Source organism: Argentina silus, assembly GCF_951799395.1.
Source record: "Argentina silus genome assembly, chromosome: 1".
Taxonomy (NCBI): Eukaryota; Metazoa; Chordata; class Actinopteri; order Argentiniformes; family Argentinidae; genus Argentina; species Argentina silus.
The window spans coordinates 7,199,877-7,217,473 of NC_139655.1; the positions used below are offsets into that span (position 1 = coordinate 7,199,877).

The 17,597-nt window shown below is 43.3% G+C and overlaps 1 protein-coding gene across 4 annotated transcripts in view; it reads right to left on the minus strand.

Annotated features, from left to right (window-relative positions):
* Positions 1–4,212: 4,212 nt before the first annotated feature.
* The window catches only part of ccny (cyclin Y), a 28,333-nt gene continuing 14,948 nt past the window's right edge, over positions 4,213–17,597 (minus strand). The window contains exons 2-12 of one of the 4 annotated variants that reach the window (XM_083683310.1): positions 13,926–14,000; positions 13,320–13,340; positions 11,965–11,999; positions 11,663–11,686; positions 10,672–10,772; positions 10,483–10,518; positions 9,953–10,010; positions 9,718–9,837; positions 7,246–7,412; positions 5,879–6,041; positions 4,213–5,113 (exon numbers count right to left, since the gene is read on the minus strand). In XM_083683310.1, the coding sequence (XP_083539436.1) occupies positions 4,997–5,113; positions 5,879–6,041; positions 7,246–7,412; positions 9,718–9,837; positions 9,953–10,010; positions 10,483–10,518; positions 10,672–10,772; positions 11,663–11,686; positions 11,965–11,999; positions 13,320–13,340; positions 13,926–14,000 (917 nt within the window). In that variant the 3' untranslated portion in view covers positions 4,213–4,996. The remainder of the gene's footprint in view (positions 5,114–5,878; positions 6,042–7,245; positions 7,413–9,717; positions 9,838–9,952; positions 10,011–10,482; positions 10,519–10,671; positions 10,773–11,662; positions 11,687–11,964; positions 12,000–13,319; positions 13,341–13,925; positions 14,001–17,597) is intronic. The other 3 variants (XM_083683311.1, XM_083683312.1, XM_083683313.1) reach the window with 3 other exon arrangements.

Genomic DNA, 17,597 nt, shown 5'->3' on the forward strand with positions numbered 1-17,597 from the left:
TCCATAGTCTGTAACCCTCAGTGAAGGACATCTTTACTGGACACATGAGTAAAGACTGGGCTTGGCCTATAATGACTGGAGATTTATGCTGATTAGTATTGGCAGATGCCAGGCAGAAACCAGTCCTAAAGGGCTCCCGTTATTACCATTTAATTGTGTGGAAATGCAGCTCATGTATGGAGGCTGCTTTGTGGAGAATGAGTTATGGCTGCAGCAAGTCCCCAGGGTGCTTTAGGATGAGCACAGGGGCCCATGCATTCAGATCCTCTGAGATGTGGACTGCAGATGAATTTGCTGCAAAGTTAATTGAAAGGTGGAAAACAAATACGTACATATTGGGGTTTGATTGTTTGTCTGTGCATATTATAAATATTATCCCGATTAGGCACATAGAACTGTTTGGTTTAAGGCTGTACAATGGTCATGGTGGATATACTGGCCAAAGTGTAAATATTGGATAGACTTTGTGTTGGGCATGAACAGTGAATAAATGAAAAGATTTCATGGGCAACATTTTGCTTTGGTCATGACTCTACCTCATTTAATTGCAATAATGTGTGACTAACATCTTTGCCACAGCTTTGTGTATTCATCATTATCATACCCTATCATGCATCACTTGAACCAACCATGTCAGAAAAATGGCCTTTTGCTTCATAACACATCAGTATTCCTAGCTCAATGCACACAGAGATCCCATTTGGTACTGCAGGTGTGTGTGTGTGTGTGTGTGTGTGTGTGTGTGTGTGTGTGTGTGTGTGTGTGTGTGTGTGTGTGTGTGTGTGTGTGTGTGAAAGTGCTTGTGACAGAGATGTGACAGCCTGTTGTTCATTAGCCTACAGCTCTGGCTTAGAAAATAGTACTACAGAGAACCAGTTGACTAGAAGAGCAATTACCACACAACATTTGAAATGCAAATCTAGGCTAATTTGGGGGATTATACACGGTCATTAGTGAAAATGTGGCAGAGTATAAACAGTCTCTCTCTTCAGCCATTTTGTTTGTTTCTGAGAGAGATGAAAATGAGTGAGGCCTAATCATTATAATGCATATCAAAACATCAGCACACAACCCTAAAACAACTCACAGACAGACAGAAATGTAACTTTGATTTTGTGCTGTCATCCCAAGTAGTCCAGACCTGCTGTATTCATGTCCCTTTTGAGTCTGAAAATGTGTGTGCAACATACTTTGATCAACATAGCAGTCAAATTATTGACAGTGAATACAGTGGATACCATATTCTTGCTAACTGAATTTGGCATTCTTCTCACAGCCCCCTGCTATTGCGTCTTCATCTCCTTCTTTCTCTTGAACCCAATGATGTGGAGCATGGAGCACACTCTGACACTAGCTAGTGGGAGTTGTGTGGTAATTGCTCTTCTAGTTGTTCCTGTTCTCAGCCTGAAGTCGGACCAGAAAATGATAATCCCGCCTCTCCTCTGGAATGCTTAAGCAGAGACACATTTAGAAGTGCTAAGAAGACCATACCACAAAAGACCTAAGGGGAGGTACAGAGTCGACGCCAATCACTCAATGGGACATATGGGCCTTCACTGCTTCAAGGCACAAATACTCCCCCTGAAAATGAACAGCTCACTCCACTTATGGCCATCACAGATGATACAATAAAAAGGACAATGACATGGGTTGTTTTTATTGCAAGGTTTAAAAGTTTATTTCTTGTGCAGGTTTTCTAAACATTTCTTCTGAACTGGGAGCATCAGAAAATCATAGTTAGAACATACAGAGACTGCATGCCTTCAGCCTCTGGGACTGGGACCACTGTTGCTAAACAGAATGTACAATCAATTAAGCAGGTAATTGATTAATTGATCAACCCACAGAGATGGAGATCTGTGTTTGGCAAACTGAGAACAGGAACAAAAGGTTTGACCAACTGAGGAGAAAAACAACAACAACAAACAAATCAAAGAAATGATAAAACGTCATAAAACAAGGGTTCAATTGTTTGACTACAGCAGTTTTCATTCATTAGCACAGAAAATCGAGTTGAATTTGTAAATCCTAAAATTGTTGTAGAAGAGAGAGAGTTAGAAAGAGAGAAAATAAGTAAAAACTCTATGCAGAGGTAGAGTTCAGTGCACAAGGCTATCACACCACTCACCAGCCTATACCACAGGCCCCGCCCCATTGGGCATGAGTTCACTTTATACGTTCGGAAAATAAACATCAGACTGTATGCACACACATACAATAAATAGGATATACAATCTTTGAATACCTCTAACGTCTCACAACAACAACAACAACTGTACCCCCCCCCCCCCCACACACACCCACCCACCCAAAGACACTTGCACTTTTCGTTGTCCACAGCGCCATTCAATGCAACAGTTCCATTTCCAAGTCCCTACCATTCTAATCATGTGCAAAGGGGGGCCTATATCACAGCAACATATATTAGGATAGTCCTTCATAATTTTTATACTTTGGTACAACTCCATCCCTTTTTTACATATGAACGGTGTTTATCATCCTGTGAATTGTTTTCCTGATGAATGGATGAAAATCTGGTGGGAAAAGACATGCTGATTGGCCTCCATTTATATTATGCTACAAAGTATGACTGTAAAAAAAAAAAAAAAGACTGAAAACCTTCTAAATAAATTGCTTGTATCCTTTATATCCAATAGGTATGAATGCTTAAGTGGAGACACTGTTACCATAAACTCAACATGAAACATGAAATCAAAAACATCTCAAGAATACTCAGGAATACTACACAACCAGTTTAGTAACAGCTAAATAATAAAACCATTAAATATGGAAACTGGGGAAGTTAAATATGATAAAATGGGGAAGTCTAAATGTGTCTCATTTCAATTGTTAACACATTAACTCCTCATTAAGTTGACCTGACCTGAACATGATGTGTCCAATGTCCTGTGGTTTTACTGTCTAGATCAAATAGTCCCCTTTTCTATGTACTCCATAATTCTCAGCTCTCTTCATATCCGGTGTTACAACAGAACATCACAATTTCCTCTAATGTAAATACTGATCAGATATAAATATTTCAACATAAGAATCATTGTTTTTAAGTTACAGCATGGTCTTTCACAGCACACTGATATCTTATTTACACTGTACAAATCAATTAGCAAAATAATCAATCTATATTCTTAATGCTTTTGTGAGCAGTGTTTGTATTAATAAACGTCCTTTTTCTTTTCTTATAAACTATAGGATGTTTTGGGAAATAAATGCAAGAATCATGCAAAGTGGCTTTTTTTTCAGAAACTGTTTGTGCTGTTTTCTTATAAGCTGGAAGAACTGTTAGAAAAAAAGATATTCAAGACATTTTTAAGAAATATTCAACCCCTGCCATTTGTCAGAGGAAATAAGGTTATTTTCTTAAACTAACATACAGGCACCAGAGGTCAAACACAATGGCAGTGGAAACAGAATAGCATATGGACGCTCAAACTTACTTAAATTAAAAAGTAAGACAGTAGTAAGTTAAGTAAGTTCTTGGTAGACACTTTTCTTTCTATTCAAGTGCTTGCCATTTACACTCTTCCTTCTAAATGCTTACATCGATTGAGGCCTACGATGTAACAGTGGTAAGTTTATATTGCTTGAAGTGATTGGATGCATTTGAACAAGTACAGGGGAATGTGAGGCTGTGTTACTCTGGCTATGAGAAAGAGAGAGAGAGATAAAGGTAATGTGTGAAATATCATTATGTAATCATGAAATTTACATAGCAATGGAATGTAATCGCTTTCCTTCATCAAATAGTTATTTTTCATCTTCAACCTTTCTCCCGTTCTCTATTTACCGTCCTTAATAACATTACATATGTGTTCCTCTTTCACCACATCACTCACGTTTCAATCTTGTATGTCTCTGTCAGAGGCTCTGGTCAATATGTGTTAGTTGACACACATAGTGTATCAGCTTATGACAGTGAGCAGTAGTAGCCACTTAGCCATTCTGCAGGCTGTAGTATATCCCTAGCCCTCATCAGACCCCATACAGCTGAACATCTACTCGAACTATGAGCAGAACGAGCTTGTTGAACCTGTTTCACTCTACACACAGTACCTTCTCTCCATCCAACTGCCACTCAGTGACGTGTGTACACAAGGAAGGAATGTTTCAAATGGTAAAGTTAAAATGTATAAATCATAAACATCCAGTGGAACCAAATCATTACTGGAATAGCTGTGTGCTTTTTCTTTTACATTCCAGTTCAAGATGCATCCTTAGTTGTTGGTTGTTGTCAATGTACAGTAAACAAAGAAGAAGAAAACTTGCCATTTTAAAGTCAATCATCAGGCACCAAGTTGTTTGTGGAACGTTAACGAGAAAGTAACCTTGAAGGTTTGTAACTTAAATTCAATTTCTCTGCAAATACATATCAGAACATTGATTAGAACAGTTTCTGCTTTAAAAAAAAGTACAGTACAAAAATGTCTACATTTTAGGAATGTTGTCTGAAAATTAGGGTTGCCTGTTACCTGGGTAAAAACAGCTTGTGCTTCAGAGAGGAATTTACTCAAATCAAGACTAAAATCAAAGGAATGTACAAAGCATACCCAACTGAGTTTTCAAATATTTTTCCATCTGAGCCATATAAGAGATTCAATCCAAGCGTTACTGGAATGCAGTTGTTTGAGTCATTGGTTAATTTTCGAGCATACTCCTCTCTCAAATATTTTTCTCCACTTTCCGATAGTTCCTTTCATCTGGCCTCTAATTTTCTGCAGTAGAGGCTTACAGTTCTATCCATAAACCCACTAGTCTTCAGGTCAGGCGACTTGAGACATCTTGTTTGTACTGTACAGCAACCACGGGGGCGACAATAACACTAATCAGAAAAGTGCCAGGTCCTGTCGGTGTGAGGGAAAGACACACAGATGGACAGAACAAGTATCTGAGTTTACGTTCCTCTTGCTCCAGAAGTGTCCCAGCAGGCAGAAGTGGCTCTGTTGGACTGTCTTTCTCCTTGTCTTGGTGGCAGTTGCTGTTAGGATAAGATGGCCGGGGCCCACCGCACCACTGTCAGATTGTCTGCACTCACAGAACGCTTCTTGCCCGCTTTCCTCAAGTCCTTATAAGTGTCCTCACACAACCTGGCAATGGCCTGAAATAGAAATAAAAGAATAATACACATTACAAATAATCATAAGCAAGTAACTTTTCACTATTCTGCTCATGTTTAAGCCAGATAGATAAAATTACTACATAAACTTAATTGATCAACCCTAACCCTAAGAGTTACAAATAGAGGCATGTTCCTGACTTTCTTTCTCAACAGCAAGATCATTTGAGTTCAATCCTCTCTGATATTCCTTTAGCGAGAGATCAACGATGAATAGTAGGTCAAACTCTGACTGTGCTCCTTCCCCAGAGATCATCGTCTTCTTGTGGGCAAACAGGACTATAACACATCCTTTGATAGAGAACAGACAACAACAACATCGCCTCAACCAGCATCATTACTGCCTGTACCCCTTTCAGCCAGTAATTGCCCAGCGGAAAGGCGGAGGGATGTAGAGAGGGGGTCACTGGTGCTGCTGGGGGAGATAATTACACAGCAACGCAGCCCCACATGCACAGTCCCTCATACCGAGTGACAGAACACCACTGTCAAACGCAGTGTGCGCTCAGTAATTATGAGCCAAGCTTCTGCCCATTGTGTTTGTGCATCCTTAAGCCACAATGAACAGAGTAGATATCTAATGAAAGGGGTAGGAGACCCCGCAAAGGGTCCTTTGGGTTGCCGGGCAGAAGCAATGGACGTTAAGAAATCCTACTTGCTATTCTCATATACAGTCTGTTGTTGTGAGAGTGATATGAGAGAAGTAGCTAGCTGAGATGAGTGTCTAAAATGGTGGCAGAGTCTCACCTCCAGTTTCTGTGCCTTATCTCGGCTCAGGGGCTCCAGGGGGAAGCTGAGGTTGTTGGCCTCAGCCATGGAGCGCAGGTCGAAGTAGTACTTGGCGTACACGCTCGACGGAACGTTGATGTTAAACTGCAGCAGCTCCAGGAACTGCCGCTCCAGTTCATTCCTTCATTAAGAGAGGGAGAGAGAGACACAGAGAGAGAGAGAGAAGATTATCAGTAAATACTCCTCATCAATTATTTAGTTGTTCTTCCTCAAGAAAACCATAGAAGTGTAGAGAGTTATAACTATTCTGTTACAAGACAAGATTACTTTTATACTACAACAAGCCTACCACACGTCTTTCAATGAGGCTGTAGCTTTGATCTCTCTCAGTCAGTTGCCTGGACCTATTCTCTGACAGACTTCCGATAGCCTGCTGCCTCTATAGTGACCCCCCCTCCCTCCCGCCCCCCCGCTCTTTGATTCCGCAAGGCTAAAGAGTTCTGCCATGCAACCATTAGGCGTTTCTCTCCACCTACATAGATATTCAAATCCGGGCAGCAACAGACAAGCTAAATTTAGCAAGCAGTGGAGGCTCTGACGACTAAACCTTTTCCTCCTCCTCAGAGAGAATCTCATGCATTCGTTTTATGGTCAGGACTGTGTGATTTGAGCCGACTGAAGGGCAAGACAACAACTAGCCTTAAGAGTAACTGTGTACTCAGAGTGGGTCAGAGGGGGAAGCGGTGGCAGCATGTTCAGGGTGTCATATACCGCCTCAATAATCCACAGAGATTCTTGTCATTCTGTGATTATTGCTGTGTAAGGAGGAGGTTACTTCCCTATGGCCTTGGTTAATTATTGCCTACAACACTATCAGACTTCAGGTCCCCCTGGCCCAGAAACCTCCAGCCCCAGTGCCAGCCCTTTCTACCCCAGCCCAAGCCCCAGCTGGGGGGAGGGCACCAGACAGGGGGGAGGAAGCTGACCTGAGTCATGGATGACTCCCACACGCCTGTCTCAACACCTCCTAAACCACGGCTGACCCCATGCCAAGGCTATTCTGAGTACAAAGTGATAACAGTCCCCTGACTATTACAGTTACCAGACCTGAGTGGGGGTGAGGGGGTAGGGACATAAGGTGTATGGGTGTATTGTACAAAGTTGGCATACTCAATACAACATATCAGAAGAAGACCAGGAGTTTTTCCTGACCAGAAAAAAAGGCTCTAGTTATATACAGTTTATATGAACAGATATGCATATTGACAACCCGAGTGTCAGTCATGAAATGCAGACTTGACAAGTAGGTTAAACCAAGCCTGCTAGCTGGAGTACAGTAGCCACTGGTTGAACTGGTTCTATTGAGGAGGGTCTCTGAGACTCACATGTCCTCTACTGTGATGTCCTTGAGGATTTGGCAGTAATCTACGTTCCACACCGCCTGGTCATCCCACACTTTGGAGGCCAGCAGGATGGCTCCCAACACAATGCGCTTCCAGTTGGCTGGGCTGATGTCAATCTCTGCATACGTCAGCAGCCTCTCCAGGTACACCTGGAAGAGAAAGTAGAAATGTGTTCTGTTCAAGATGTCACGATTGGGTCTGGATCTTACCAGAAGAACATCAGGCCCCTTGTTACAGCCTGTATCTAGATCCCAGACTTCTTTCTGGTCAGGTCACAGGGTTCGGACCCTAGCTATAATGTTTCATATCCAAATGGAAATGGGTAGCGAGGGCACAATTAGGCCGTTTCCATGGATAAATGCAGTAAAACAATAGGTTTCAAAGAGGACAGAGACACAAGCATGCCAGACCCACATAATGTACAGCATATGACACGTGCACATGTTTTACATCAGCCCTTGCTGTGTTTAGGACTGAAATGGGTAAAATATTACCAAAAGATAATTAGAAAATAAACAAGAAACTTTGTAATAATAATTTTAAAAAATCCATTCAACATTGATCCAGGTAATGACAGTAGAATCTAGAAAACCATTCTCCACTTTCATTTCCAACGTTTCCTCAAGACAAACCCCCCGCCCCCCCCCCCACAGAGTGCAAAACTGTCAAAACGCATTTTCCCTGGGCTCTCTCATGAAATATCCATGTAAATTGAAAACCTTTCTGTTATTGCAGCCAGGGAGAGACGATGCAGTGTAACAGACACATAATCACAAACATATTGAGCCTTCAGGCGCTATTCACCTAGAGCAGACTGGCTTTTATTTAAGGTGCTTTTTTCTCTCTATTGATCATCATTTTGTAATTTCCCAGAGACAACGTGTTTCTGTTTGTCCTCAGACATGCTGGGTGGTAGGTGGTAAATGGCAGGTCTTGAGTTGTCTAGAAGCCTGAATGTGTCTAGGTTGCTAATGGAACACAAAGTTCCGTTTTTTTTATATAGTCACTGCACACTTTGGGCTGTTGGGCCACTGTTTCTCTCTGCTCCCCAGGCTTCTGTAGCTTACAGCCTCAGCTCAACAATAGGTTGGTTCTCTACGACATCAGGAGTCATTGAGTAAACTCAAGACACGCAGCCAAACAAATGGCTTGTTGTGCAGAGAAATGTGCGTTTTGCATTACATGCGGCGGAGGTGGCCGAGTATGTGACCCCTCATTTTCGGAGTGTTTGCATTACAGTGGCAACACTGTCACGTTGTGGCATAACACACTGAGTGGAGTGTTAGATGCAACAACACAGTGTGCTGTCTTGTTATTGGGCCGAACCAAAAGTAATAGGAGGGGGAAAACAACTAAAGGAAAAGAAAGCAAGTCCTCTGTCTTCGTGGCTGCGGTGGGAGCCACCCACTCTCACAGCGATCAGCCGTCTAATTGGGCGAGCCATGCTGGGGAGGCCATGTGGCCTACGGGCAGTGCCAGCGGATCAGTGTGTGGGCCTGCAGCATGCCAGGACCCTTTACAGTGTACTGCTGCTATGAGGCTGCATGGGAAATACTTCAGAGGAAACAACAAACACAACAGCATGTACACAGCATGCACACACAGTTCACGCACACACACCCACACACACACACACACTCTGTGAATCACTCATACTATCATGCTGGGCTTGTTTGGCAAACAAAATCACAGAAACAAAGTTTGTTGAATCTGAATGATTTCCTGCGTAAAGCCAGCAAACCCAGTTTGTCTTATGGTGTACCATGGTGCCCTACTCTCTATGTGACCCAATTCAACACTCGCTGAATTAAAAGGACTGTTTCAACAACACTGAAATCCATTTAATGGGTGGGGTGGGCGGAAGCAGCTTAAATCCACCCAACTCTTCTGTGTATGATTACGATCATGGCTAAGCCCATAACCATTGGGCCCGAGCCCTATTCAATTACTGTAGGCATCTCAGCTCTCTCCTTTGGGTGTTGGACCATGCAGCCAGTGTGCCAGGCATGTGGTGAGTTTAAACCGTTCACGCCTGTGCACCTGTCAGGACACCACAGAGTTGTCAAATAAAGCAGCTAGTAAAGTCATAGTAAACCGTGACTTAAACCTACTTCCACTCAAACATACATGAAACACAGGTGGTAGGTAACTGGAAGTGTTATGAATTGAGGGACATTTCCCAGCAGAGGACTGGAAAGAGAGACAGCTGCTCTGGTCTATGATGCTTTAAATGTAGCTGGGCATGATGATTCAAGCAGAACATATCTGTGAGGTGTGACATCCATGGAAAATTCCCTATTTAAAGATATTCAGTAATTCCCATGCAAGTTATCCAAAAATAAGACTGTCAATATGTCAATGTAGTGTGTGCATCCTCCTGAGTGTATGGATACCACACTCCCTCCACGTGTTGGGTGAGAGGCTACCAGGTCACTGGTGATGTCACTCACTCACCAGTGTGACGATGGCACACTCTGCCGTGAGCTGTGCCGCGCTGAACAGCGTCCGGACAAACCGGTAGATCTGTTTCTGCTCTGGGTCATGCTTATCGTAGTCAGAGGGAATCTCCGACTTCTGCAGAGAGACACAAAATGTCAAGATATTAAACAGGGGTGTGTGTGTGTGTGTGTGTGCATGCGCGTGCATGCGCGTGCGTGTGCATTTGGGTGCGTAAAAGGTAAAGCCTTACCGAAAGTGGGTGAAGCTTTTCATCGAAAATATCTTGTAACATTCTACCATTGAGTTCTCTGGAATGACAACATGGAGATACAAGTCAGTCTACAAAGTGAACGGGAGAGTGAGAGAGTGGCTCATCTAGATATTATCTAAACTAATAAAGGTCACTGAGGAAAGGAGAAGGATGTTGTTTCATTCGCTCCTTCAAAGAGTCCGCAGTCAAGTAGAGAAACATTGTCTCTCTGACCTCTCTGGTTCAATGGCACAGCGATCGATCACTCCCAGGGTGAGGATCTAAAAAGCCTGGCATTTTGGACCAATGCCTGGGGGTTAGGGGGGGGGGGGGCTATTTGTGTTGTGAAAGGGTTGCCTTTTAAGCGTAGTGCAAATAATTGATGTCGAATTTCTAAATAGAGGGTGATAACCTTCACAGACATTATGAGGTGATAGAAGGAATGATCCTTTAACACCTACCAACTGGACTGGCTCTCTGAAATAGTACTGGGACAGGCTGAAGCTCAAAAACTGACAGATCATTCTTACCTGTTCTTTATGTGGTAGTATATTGCAAGGGACACACTGTAGAGAGAAAAATATTGTTATCGTATTCAATCACCATTCATCATCATGGCAGTGTTCTCTCATGTTACTAAACTTGCCAAAGAGAGAATAAAGAAAGAGACTATCTTTATAAAATGTAACATCTACTAGGTTAATCCTCATGCTGTTTACCACTTGATAGTGTATTTGAGGTTGGGCTGACTGACGGTGCTGTCGTCTAAGAAGATGGTGGAGCAGGAGCTGTACTTCCGCCTCACTGGGCCCGGGTGGTGCTGAGAAAACACACACACACACACACACACACACACACACACACACACACACACACACACACACACACACACACATCACTTGCTGTTACTGTCATGTCTGTGCAACCCAGCAGACCTGCTAGAAGCCAGAGAAACTAGGACACCTGTTGCCCACAACCAATATCTCTCTCATCTTTCTATCCCTGCCGGATGTTTTTTTAAGTGAGACAATGACAAGAAAGCTTTACCTTAAAACCAATACAATAACTGACGTGTTACCGTATCAGTCTATGGCACATTGCCAACTACCATTTCACCAAGACACCGACCACCCACTCCTCTCACACTCGCTCATTACAAATCTCATCAACCATGTACAGCTTTCCTAACTCGCCATGTAATGTCCAAAGTCGGACACAGACAGACAGACATACCCTTTTCGTCCGTCCTTCAACAGAAAGGGGTCTGAATAAAGCAAGCACATTGGCTAAATCTAATCTAGGACACACAGTGAAAATTCAGGCTGAGGGCAGACAGATTTTGCGGCAGCCCTAATTTGCCATGACAGAGATGTGTGAAGGTGGACTGCTAAGAACAAACTGCTAAGAGCTAAGAACTATTATAACAGACACCCACACTAGATCAGAGATATGGCCAGAAGAGGGATGGAGATTGGAGATAGATGAGCTGTGACATGGCTGTGTTGCTCCATTTTACAAAGCATACATTTTACATGACAAATGGTATTTGTTTACAACAGAACATAGCTTCTATCTATCTATCTATCTATCTATCTATCTGTCTGTCTATCTTTGATGGGTGGGATACACCAAGTGAGAGTGCAGGGGGAGGTTGTAAGGCAGGGCAATGAGGGAGAAAAAGACACAGAAATGCTAGGGATGATACTTTACCTTGTTCTCCGAAATGTGTGTTAACTTGCAAAATAATAAAGGAGATTAAAATCTTCACACACACAATCACAGAATCAATCACAGGTGTTCAAAGAAATAGAGAGGGAGACTGCTAACCAAACTTGGATACAGAAATAAACGTGTGAATGTGCAGACAATATTATTGAATATCAGCTAAATTAATTCAAGTTTACATGCTTATTATACACTATACAACTGAACCATCTACTCCTGCCTAAGACGGAACACAATTCAACTGAAAGTAATACACGTCCTCATGAGGTTCTGACATTGAAACTCACATGGTTTATGTAGAGGCTTTTCCGTTTTTCTCGAACTGCAAAGAAAAATGTGGTGTCAGTGACATAACGGTAAGAACAAATCCACTTCAGTTAGTCTGTTATAGGACACACAAGAAGAGAGAGTAAAGTAGAGGTGATTTGGTATCATTTGGCTACACCATGGTGCAGTACAAACACCACATTAACAGGGGGCAGTCTTTCCAAAAGGCATCCCGTGTTATGGTAAGGGAGTATGCTCAGAGGCTCATATGAGGACATGGAAGGATCAGAGACAGGAGATGAGCGGCTATGTGGTATGCCCACAGATATTCTAAGCAACATTGAGCAATTGTTCTAACATAATTTGCTCATCTGTGAAGCGAATAGTGTTGAGCAATACACAAGCACTAATTCTATTAATGAAGTATTAAGTGACGTTTGTATTCTGAAAGCATGACTTGTGAGAAGGCAGTAAGCAGAGGGTAAAGAATCACTCCATTAATCCTTTTATATTTTGCCAAAATGGATGTCAGGGAATTAAAGCACATCTAATGTTTCATTCATGTGAATATTGTCATGTGTATACACACTTGTCCCTGCAGCTCTAGTTCAATCATGTCATTTTACAGAAAAAGACTAAGCAGGAATAGGCGTACAACGGTGACACACTGACACTCTGCTGTCTGGCATTTCTCTACACAATCTGCACACCAGGGGAGGCTGGTGGAGGCAGAAATGGGAGGACGGGCTCATTGCAATGTAGGAATGGAATCAGGCGAGGAATAGAATTACGCGAGGAATGGAATCACGTGTGTTTGATACAATTCCTCATTCCATTCAATGCATTCCAATGAGCCCGTCCTCCGATGACGACCTCCACTGCTGCACACCCTCCGCAGTCATCTAGCTACCACACGCCTGGAACACACTCCATTAAACACTGAGAGCTTACCTCAACTCACCATTTAAATACATCTAGATGTGAGTTGAGGGGTATGTTTTTACTCCGTAAAAGGCAGCCAGGAATGTGTGTGTGTGTGTGTGTGTGTGTGTGTGTGTGTGTCTGTGTGTGTCTTCTCAGTGAAATCTGGTTATAGCACAGCTCGTGTGGCTAGATTTTGCACAGAAAACACATACAGTACATCACAGCTAAAGGAATACAGCTCAGTATAATCCATAGCATGAAGTAGCCTATAGTATGAGACATACACACACACACACACACACATCCACAATTCTGCTGCACAGAGAGTGCATTTCCTGCTAGCAGCACACAGATGACAGCTTGAGACTACAGCAGGGCCACCCCAGACACAAGCCAAAACACAAAAACATCAACTACAGTATAAAGCCTAACAAACACTCTCAAAACTTACCTTTCTTATTGGGAACAGCAACTGAAAAACACAGAGTTGAAGCTGTCTCTACATATGTTTATAAAACACAGACAGGGGCAATATGATGGAGCAGGTTGATTATTAGAGGATGATGTGTCCCACTTTGCATCTCAACTTTCTCTCTCGTAACTGTTGGACCCCCCCCCGATGACATTACATGCCATACATGAGAGAGAGAGAACTAGGACAACAGAATGTTACCTAAGATACAAAACAACCTTGAAAACAAAGAATTATCTGGAGAGCATAGAGAGATATAATGGACTTCAACATCACCCCCACAGCTGTACATGCTGTGACTTCTCGATATCATCCTCACTGCGAGGCGTATCATATAATCATTTAATTTAGCCTTTATCATCATAGTGACTATTTTGAGCGTATTTTGAGGTGTGTGAAGTGAACAGAGCCTGTGACTTCAATGAATTTCCAGTCAGAGCTTCTCTTCATGTGTGGAACAATTGAGACTTTGATTAACTCCAAAAAGAGCCATATTTATGAGAAGCCCAGAGGGCCAAAGATAACAGGGTTGAGTCAGCGTCTTTGATATGTTTAGTGTCTAGTGAGAGAGGAGGGAACACTCACCATCGGTCTGAGATTTGCTGAGGAATATGGTGCTGGCCCGCGGATGGTCCGATGGGTTGTACTCCATGTTCAAATCTGTGAAAATAAATAAATAAATTGCAATCAGCTCAGAGCTCACTGCTCAGAGCACTGTACACAGCGGTTGTAAATCGATTGAGAGTTAGCAAACACAACTAAGCGGTATAGATTTGTTTTAGACCACTGCAGACATGCGACCAAGACCACATAGTTGGTTGTTGGTAAACAACACAAAGGAGAGAAGGAAATTATAAGGGTTATAATGTAGATGGACTATGTATAGGATGACTACATTCAACATTTTATTATTGCATTCTCGCTGCTCCATGAATACCAAAACTGATTGCTCACTTTGCAGTTACACATATCAAACACCAGGTGGCTAATGTTCCAACATCAGTGGCCAAATAAGCACTTTGGTACTGTAACACAAATGTCTCATTTGGTCAATGGCTGTTTTTATTATTATTAGAACATTATTATTATTATTATTAGATGGCTGCTAACTAAAAATGAATACATCTTTTCCAAGCTACATACATATATACATACATATGGATAGATGATTCACTTACTTAAACAAATGTATTTGTTGTAAGTCGCTTTGGATAAAGGCATCTGCTAAATGCCATAAATGTAAATGTAAATGTAACATACAGGAGAGACTAAAATATGTAAAAGATTTGATAAACTAGTTCAGTAATAGTTCAACATTCGAACACCAACATTATGACCAGTTATGGTATCATTCTCTCATTCTGTCATCATTGTCTCCCAACAACTTAGTATTGAGAGAACACACATTTCCATAGACTTACGGTGTTCCACTCCCACCAAGCAACCCCTTAGGTCAGCCATGGTCTCAGCCCTGAACCCAGCCCCCCTTGACTCTGGGTCCTGATATCCCACCCAGCCCCCCCTTGACTCTGGGTCCTGACATCCCACCCAGCCCCCCCTGGCTCGGGGTCCTGACCCTGTCAGCAGCTCCATGGATCCAAGGATGATGTCATTGAAACAGGAAAGGGCAGGGGTTACACCCAGCCGCAGCTGAGAGACACAGGAGGGGGGCAGAGGAGTGGAGGGAAAGGAGAGAGGAGAGGAAAGGAGAGGAGAGGAGAGGACAGGAGAGGAGTGGAGGGAAAGGAGAGAGGAGAGGAAAGGAGAGGAGAGGACAGGAGAGGAGTGGGTTCAAGCTCCCGCCTACAGCCCAAAGCCTTATGAAGATGAGTCATGGGCTGAGATGTGCTGCTTTCTTCAGCCCTCGGCTCCCAGTGTAATCCTTTGGTCTTACCAGGACAGATCCTTCTATGCTGATCTTCATACAGGTGTGGGAGTTTTAGTTGAGTGGTTTATTGCTTTACAAATTAAATGATAGAACACATGCTACTGACAGACCAAGTCTAGCTGGGCTAAATGTACTCTCAATAGAGGTCATGTGAACAAGCTGCCTCCATTGTGCTCAAAATCTTTTGAACTGAGTCTTTTGTGTGCGAGAGGCACTTAAACCTCAAAGGACACAGCTCTCCACACACTCCTGTGACGTACGGAGAAGGAACAGTGATAAATAAAAGATGGTGTTAAGCAACGTTGTGGGAAGGAGCCAAAAGATGCGAGAGACGAAAGGGCGGTTTAATATTCTCCTGAAAAAAGGCTGTTAAGTACATCTGAATGTTTGTGTACCTCGCTATGGGAGGCACACAAACACACACACACACACGTTGTCAGTGCCCTTTGATTTAGGACAGTTTTCATTGGAGTGGCCCTCTTCCTCCTGTGGTCCGGCCTCTCTGTCCCTCCCTCTAACGGACGGAAGACGCAAGCACACAACTTCCTCTGTTTCAGGAAGCTGGACAGGAAGAGGAATGGGGAGCACAAAACGGGCTTCATTGTTTGGCAAAATAGGGAACTGCTCATTCCCCTGTCTTGCCTTGACAGAAATGAGGCAAGTCACTGCATTCTCACACTTAAACTGTTACAAACACCCATCTAGATATTCCTTCTTGAATGTTTGTTGGCTTCTCAACACCAAGACCACACACTGATTACAGTATGTGCAGCTGGTTTTATTGGGCTCTGGATTTGAAAGCATGATGATATTAAAAGGCCACTTATTAGTGCCTCCCACATCTCCCTCAGTAATCTACCCCAGAGTGCTTGGCTAAGCTGATCACCAGTGAAGTGCATCATTGCCCATGCTCCTCATCTGTGCCCTGTACCAATATGCCTGCCAGCTACCCGTCTGTACATGGCCACAGCTCATGTGCTTGCTGTTCCTTGGCCGCCGTGGGTAGTGTGGGGTTGGCATTGTGCCTGGCAGGCTGGTCCTGGCACCGTGGCCTATGGCTGGCACTGGATCATAACATCAGTATGAAGAGCAAGGACTCATTCATCACGGTCCTACTGAGGTACCAGCCAGGGGAGGCACCAGATGGCACCGCCATGGCCTCTTGGAGAGTGTGTGCCCAATCCTAGCTGCAGGATATGTGCCATATGTGTGTCTAAGAGCTTGACAAGGTGTACTAGAGCATTATGGGAAAGCAGGTCTGGAGAGTTAATACCCACAGTGCCTCTCTTTGCTAACATCCCATCCTCCTCTTCGCTGAGGTAAAATAGGCGCTTTAGATCAGCTTAGCGCTCTGAGTCGATAGCTCCCATCTGACACTCATCACCTCCATGGCAGGCTCTTCGCCTGGCTGGTGAACAGGTTGATAAAGACGGCTGTATTCCTTCTGAGCCGGGCTGGTGTTAGTGAATGAGCAATGGGAATGTGTGACAGAGGCAGGGTCCTTGGGTTAAGCTGGTCCCTCTGCAGATAATTCACCATCCAGCAGAGCATGGATGAGGTATGGTAGAAGGCTGAGAAAAAAGAGGTCACGACCAGGACTGTTATCCGTGCTTGTGTTTCCACGTAAGCTTTATAAATTCCTCAATATCACTGACCAGAGCATGCACTGTCACATAAAACACAGACAAAATAAGTCTCCTTTAAGTGTGAGTGTGTGTGTGTGTGTGTGTGTGAACAATGAAACAAAAGTTCATTGTTGGTAATCCAGGTTGACATCCTCAGGCCCTGAACAAAACTCCATTAAGCCTGGCTTGTTGAGTCACCAGTCAAGATGAGCAACTCTCCCATAGACTCTAGACATGCCTGAGGCCTCCATCAGCGAGCAAAGCAGGAGAACCCCAGCCTCACACAACATCAAAGTGTTGCCTTGCAATCCTTCTCAGAACTGCACGGTATACTGCGCTGAAATCGCCAACAACTGCTGCCGAGCACAACGTGCTGACTGTCTGTCAGTAAGAAAGAATAAAGACACTTTCAAGTAGTGAAAAAAATATTTCTGCTACCTCTATCTGGGAGGAAGGGGGGTGGGGGGGAGGAAGGGGGGTGGGGGCACAAGTCTTCTGATTCTCTTCTTCCGTTACTTTAGCAGAGCCCGCTCAGACTGTCAAAATTCTCTTACTGACACATAATCACCCAGAGATAACGTTTCTTACTAACACATAATCACCCAGAGATAACGTTTCTTACTAACACATAATCACCCAGAGATAACGTTTCTTACTAACACATAATCACCCAGAGATAACGTTTCTTACTGACACATAATCACCCAGAGATAACGTTTCTTACTAACACATAATCACCCAGAG